General features: G+C 42.7%; 1 protein-coding gene across 1 annotated transcript in view; it reads left to right on the top strand.

The window, feature by feature from the left end:
- Positions 1–4,211: 4,211 nt before the first annotated feature.
- Positions 4,212–6,000, top strand: part of DYNC2LI1 (dynein cytoplasmic 2 light intermediate chain 1) — a gene marked incomplete at its 5' end in the record, with an annotated part of 55,023 nt that continues 53,234 nt past the window's right edge. The window contains 2 exons of the mRNA XM_081998593.1: positions 4,212–4,501; positions 5,210–5,327. Of these exons, the coding sequence (XP_081854719.1) occupies positions 4,212–4,501; positions 5,210–5,327 (408 nt within the window). The remainder of the gene's footprint in view (positions 4,502–5,209; positions 5,328–6,000) is intronic.

Raw genomic sequence — 6,000 nt, 5'->3', positions numbered from 1 at the left:
TTCTGTAGGCTCTAAGATGGATCAGCAGCATACTCTAATAGATAATTATGTCCAACCATAGAGAAGGTAGTCAAACATAAATGACTCATTTATGTATCTTTCACAGTTTCCACTTTTGCTCATGCTAATGATCATGGATCATTAATCCCTTACTGCTAGCCCTCATAGTCTTGGGTTTTTGGGGTTTTTTTTCATTACTTAAAAATTAAGTAATTTCATAATGATGAATTTTAGTATTTGAAGGTTGAAAATCTCCTTTGTTTTATGACATTTAAACATTTCAGATACATACATACTCCTATTGGGAGAAAAGGAATTTTCAGCTGTTTGCCTTCTGTTAAAGGTAGGATCTATCCTCCTGAAGAATTAAAATAGATTGGAAAGGAGATACAGGTGTGAAAATAACATGCTCTTAAAAAGTGGAAAGACAAATTGGCAAGCTGACTTGATAAATACATTTCTTCTGAAAGCTCTCAAAATCCTGCCACAGCTACTTCAGTCTGCAGGACTCAAGCACCATTTTATCAATGGTTCTATGCGTCAGTGCTTTGTCTTGAAAATTACAAGCAAATAAAAACTACACTATAACTAGATGCTTTCACATGTGCAGTGCAGTAAGAATCTCCTGGTAACTTTTATCCTTTGGTGGTGGTTGTGGCACTAGATCCTTCTCTTTGAATGAGGCAGAGTCAGCAGCAGGAGATTTACCTCCTAGTGGGTGGCTGATCTGCCGTCATCAAGGAAAGCAGACTGGAAGCTACAAAAGACCCTGGCAGCAACTGCAGCATCTTTTTGTGCATCACCCCATGTGAAGTGATGCAGATAGCATGGTGTAATTGGGTTAGGAATTCTGATCAGCAGAATAGTGAACTTTCAGAGATTTGAGTGTTTGCAGGGTGTTTGCAAATTTAAAAATGCTACTCTATCAGTTATACCTGGGTTGTAGTCTAAAGCTTCTCAAATATCATGATTAAAAACTGTAATTTACAAATACAAAAATCTTCATGTCATCATGAAATTACGATAACCATCAACCTAGAATATTCCAACTACTAATTCTTTCCTAACTGTCCAGTTTTAAATGAATGTGGCAGATCAGGTTCTATTAGAAGGCAAAAAAAGTGTTGCATGTTGCTAGTGAGCTTGTTTATGTGGTTTTTACAATCTTTGTTAAATTTGGAGGCACGATACACAATGCAAACAATCTATGTGCAAATTTAAACAGTTTTCATTAATGCTTAACAACCTTACAAACAGCTGTGTCATAAAGTACTATGCAGTCTGTAGAGTAGAGTATGACCTTCCTGTCTGCCTTTGGGTAGGTAACTCTAGACATTGCTTTGCTTTTTAATGTTAAGCTCTTGCTGCTGCAGTATATCCCTACATCATAGTGCCAGAAGCAATTCGTATCTTAGATTCCCTTTTCTTGGCAGCACTTTTCCAGACTTACTACCACTAACTGCTCATTTTAGGTCACTGTTAATCTCATATAGTCACATTACCAGAAATGCACTCAGAATCACAGTTACAGTGCCAACACTACCCTAAACAATGAAGTTTCTTCCAGGATTTTGATTAGCAAGAGTGAGGTTCCTGTAGTATGATAGTAACCTCTTCAAGCAGACACTTCCCTTCAAGTCGACAGAGTCAGCAAGTAAAGTCTCTTACACATGCAAACAGACTTCAACAGCTCGGCTTGCAAACACAGCTGTGCAAGTCTCAGGGGCACTTGCTCCGTTTTAATCTAGCTCCAGAGCTACTTTGAAGATACCACACAACGTAAGACAGCAAAGTCAGCGTCCAAGCAAGGAATCTGTTCTGCCTTCCCCACCCAGCCAGAGCCTCATGAGTGATCCACACCTCAGTCTTAACCTTGAGTCATTCACCAAAACAACTGATACTGTGCTACCTCATCCATTACTAAAGCCCAGGTAGAAACTAGACCTTTCTCACCTTCTAATCTTCAGCAGCGATGATACGATGGGAGCTGCCAAATGTGCAGTGACTTCTGGGACTGATGCTGAAGAACTTCCCGTGCTCAAGACTTGTAGAACCTAGGTTATAAAAATATTCTCGGGATGAGATTAATGTGTTAGCACATACAAGGAAACTCTACCTTCTATCACCAACTTCAGAACATCTTTTGTGCTTGCTTTCAGCTAGCAGTCAGTAACAACAATCAGTATAAATGATCAATGAGTCTGAGCTTGACCGCGACTAAAGATCACTGGTAACTCTCTGTATAAACAATCACATTGATTTGAAAATAGTATTTGGAATGCAATGTAAATATATCACTTGAATTTCACTTTGCCGTGTCAATTTTTGTACAGCAGTATTAGTAAGCAAACTGCTCATTTCCAAAATAAGCAAAACCTATTTACTCCTGTAGTACAGCAGGCAAATGACAAACCTTTGAGTTTTTAATACAATCCACAAAATTAGGGTTTTTCTGTTACTTTAAATTTAAATTTGGTTTATATTTAAAATAAGAGGCAAATATTTCCCTGTAAAAGAAGGCTGGTAGGTATTTGGTGTTGGAGTTCCTTGTCAGACTAACACAGTTTTTATAGGTCAGGACCTGAAGGAAAAAATTCATCCTTGCATGAAGGAATGCACCGCTTAAAGCTTTAGGTAGAGCTTTAATAGTCCATACAGCTTAGTGCAATCCATTAGTTTGAGTTAATTTTAACTAAGGTAATTAGTAACTCAGTAACAATTAATTAGGAAGAAAAAAAAATTATTTTACTGTTCCTTACAGCATGAGCAGCAAAGGAAATGAAACTTAAAATACTAAAAACTCCAATTTCATTTCCAGATTGGACTTCAGTACAGCTTATTAATTGTACACCCTTACACAGTGCCTCACAGCTCAGATTTGTACTGCTGCATCTTCCAGATTTGCCACCTCTCTGCCATTGAGTAAATGACTGTAAAAATACTTTACTTTTTACTGTTACACTCATGCTGCTGCAGTAATACATGCCTAAATCACAGTGCCCAGAACAACTCCTACCTTAGTTCTGCTTCCTTTGGGAGAGCAATAGCAGCTTTGTCCAGGGTTTGTTTTCACCACCTCTGACGATTACAGATCAGCACTGGCTTCATATACCAAGATAGCAGAAACGTTCTGTTGACATGAAATTAATGAAAGAAATGCACTTAGAAAGGCATCAGCATGACTTGCCACAGTACAACACTAAACAATGAAGTTTTTCTCGATTTTAACTCCCAAGACCATGGTTTCCGTAGGGGGTTTGCAAATGCTTTAGAAGAGCCATGTGAAAACCTAGAAGTAAAGAAAGATGGGAAAATAATATCATGAAGGCTTCTGGAACTAAAACTGTGTGATTATGCAAGTGAAAGTTAGAAAAAATTCTTATTTAAAGCACAAGTATTACTTAGGGTCTGTAGAAGGCTACATAAGCCGCCTTTGGGGAACCAAGAACATTAATTGTGAGTTAATCATTATAAATGAGGCCATTTTCCTGGTTTTGATCAAACAGGTAAGAGAGGATTTTACTTAGGTTTTTCTATCTCTAGTCTCCCAAGACACAAAGCAGCCACTCAAAGGTCAGCTGTAATTGCTGTCCTGGATTTTGTGTCACTTCCTCAACATAGGACACTTTTGACTTGTCGGGTTTTCACCTGCATCCTATATCTTCAGTTTTACTGCCCCCTTTAAATCCTACTTTCTAATCTAACCCTAACATGACCTTTGATGGCTAGATCTTACTTGAAATAACCTAGACCCTGTCTCCTGTTTGCTACAGTACCATACTTCCATTTATAATAGTCGATTTGTATGCCCCAGTAATGAGAAAATAATTACTTATTTTCTTGTACAGCAGTTCATTTATGAGGGAGGTCTTGTTTCACTCCTTTCGCTGTTGAGAAAGCTATCTTGGCAAGAGCCAATTGCTCAAGGCTGATGTAGAATAAAAGACTCCTACCATTAATGGCATATTTATTCCTGGCTTTCTCCACAGCTGAAGAATTTTGCGGCTTAACAAGGGCTACAGTCGAGGCCTCCCAAGGACCTAGTGCTGCTGCCACCCCTCACACCAGCTCTGCTCGCTTTAGCAGTAAGGTGGGGGTGCCATTTCAAAGCACTCGAAAAAGAGGTTGGTGCGGGTCCCACGAACAACCCCGGGGGCGGGTGGGACCCTCGGTGGAACCGCCACGGGCCCTCAACTCACCTCAGGGGCGCGATGCCCGCGGCCCCCGAGGCGGCTTTGGGAGGCAGGGACACTCCCGCCCGCCGCGCTGCTGCTGGCTACCGGGGGCAGGACCCCGCCGTGCTAGCGGCGGAGGCCGGAAGGCGGGCGGGGCGGCGGCACTCCCCGCTTGCGAAGCGGCCTCCGTCCCCTTCCGGCCCCCCTCCCCGCGGAACTACACCTCCCAGCGTGCCCTGTGCCGTTCCCATGGCGACGAGGAGCCAGGCCCGGGCCCCGAGAAGCGATGCCCAAGGCCAGGTAACGGAGAGCCCTGATCGCGCTCGGTGAGGGGGGCTCGGCAGCCTCCCCCGTCCTCTCCCGGGGGCTTGGCTCCGCTGCCGTGTGGGGAACGAGCCGACGGCCGGGGAGGGCAGCCTAGGGGAGGGAGGGAAGTGGAAAAGGAGCTGTTTCGGCCTCTGCCGCCGAAAGCGAGCGATGCCGAGCGTGGGATCGGGGCACGCCTGGCTCTAGCTGCGAGCGGCCGGCTCCTCCTGTTATGGACCCCACAGAAAAGGAGGAGGCCTAAACCACCCCCAGCGCCCCGCAGGTGGGAAGCCCTCGTTGCTCCGAGCAGTAGCTTCCCCGGGACGCCGAGGGCCCGCCGAGGGCAGGGCCGGAGTCCTCCCGAGCCTTCAGACCCGAGACCGGCCCCTCCGGCGCCGGCGCCCGAGAGCTCCCGGCCTGCGGGGTGCTATGAAAAGCCGTAGTCGTCGGGAAACTTTTTCAAGGTGTCTCAAACGTACTCGAAACACAGCCACCCGCTACACAGCTGGTACTAACTCCGCGTGTGCCACAAGTGTTATCTCAGGAACTTTGTTTAACCCAGTTTTGTTAAAAAGAAGTATTTCGACAAGCAGAGGGCATGTTATATAAAATCATCATCATCATCAAACAACCACAATACCCTTCATTTATTCATTTATATATTTTCAGGAATTGTGGTCTAAGCTCCGTTGTTTTTTTCTAATGACATTCTTGTTTTTTCCAACTAGTGATACTTTATGGGATCTTGCTATAGCTGAAGTGGAGAAGAGAGAAAACCCTGATGATGATGGCAAGCATGTGGAAGTTTGGGAAAAGTCAATATTATTTATGGGAAGCAAAAATGGGGTAACGCTAAATACTGTATGGTTCTGTGCTTTTCAAACATTGTTTGTGTCAGGGAAAATATCTGATATTTTCAGATGTTAAGGTTCACTTAATTCCCTAAAGACAGAATATGTCATGTTCTGATTTTGCAGAGACTGGGCATTCCACAGACTGTGGACCAATTAGACATTATTACAATTCAGAAGCTCAAGTTTATGTGTTATCAATGATGTGCTAATTCTTTGAGGTTTGGCTTCATTAATTTTTGTAAAAGTAACTGCTGGAAATAATGTTACTCCTTTTAACTCCCTGACCTGTCAGATTTCCCCTTGTAAACGTTTAAGTGGCAACAGTCCAATTTAAGTGCATCGATACCAGCTATGTTGTAGGTAGAGGCCTTGACATCCTGCTATGTATTGTGTTTGGTATTATGTCAGACCTATCTGAACATGCCTTATCAGTGATTGCAAACTCATGATTCCACTTGTCTAAGGTTGTTTTAACTCATTGTCCCCTAAGTTTGGTCATTAGTAATTTCATATTTTTCTTCTGTTAGCATTTATTTGTAAAGTAAATAAGGAAATATTTGCCTTTTGACCAAGGGAGCCATATTTTTAAGAATACAGTTTTCATTTTAGAAGGAGTGGAATATGTGCAGCCTTTAATCAGCAATTTTTAAAATACTTTTTTTGGA

The sequence above is a fragment of the Phaethon aethereus genome (assembly GCF_964289735.1).
Source record: "Phaethon aethereus genome assembly, chromosome: 3".
NCBI lineage: Eukaryota > Metazoa > Chordata > Aves > Phaethontiformes > Phaethontidae > Phaethon > Phaethon aethereus.
Note: the sequence above shows the minus strand (reverse complement) of the source record. Positions and strands in the feature narration are given on the sequence as shown.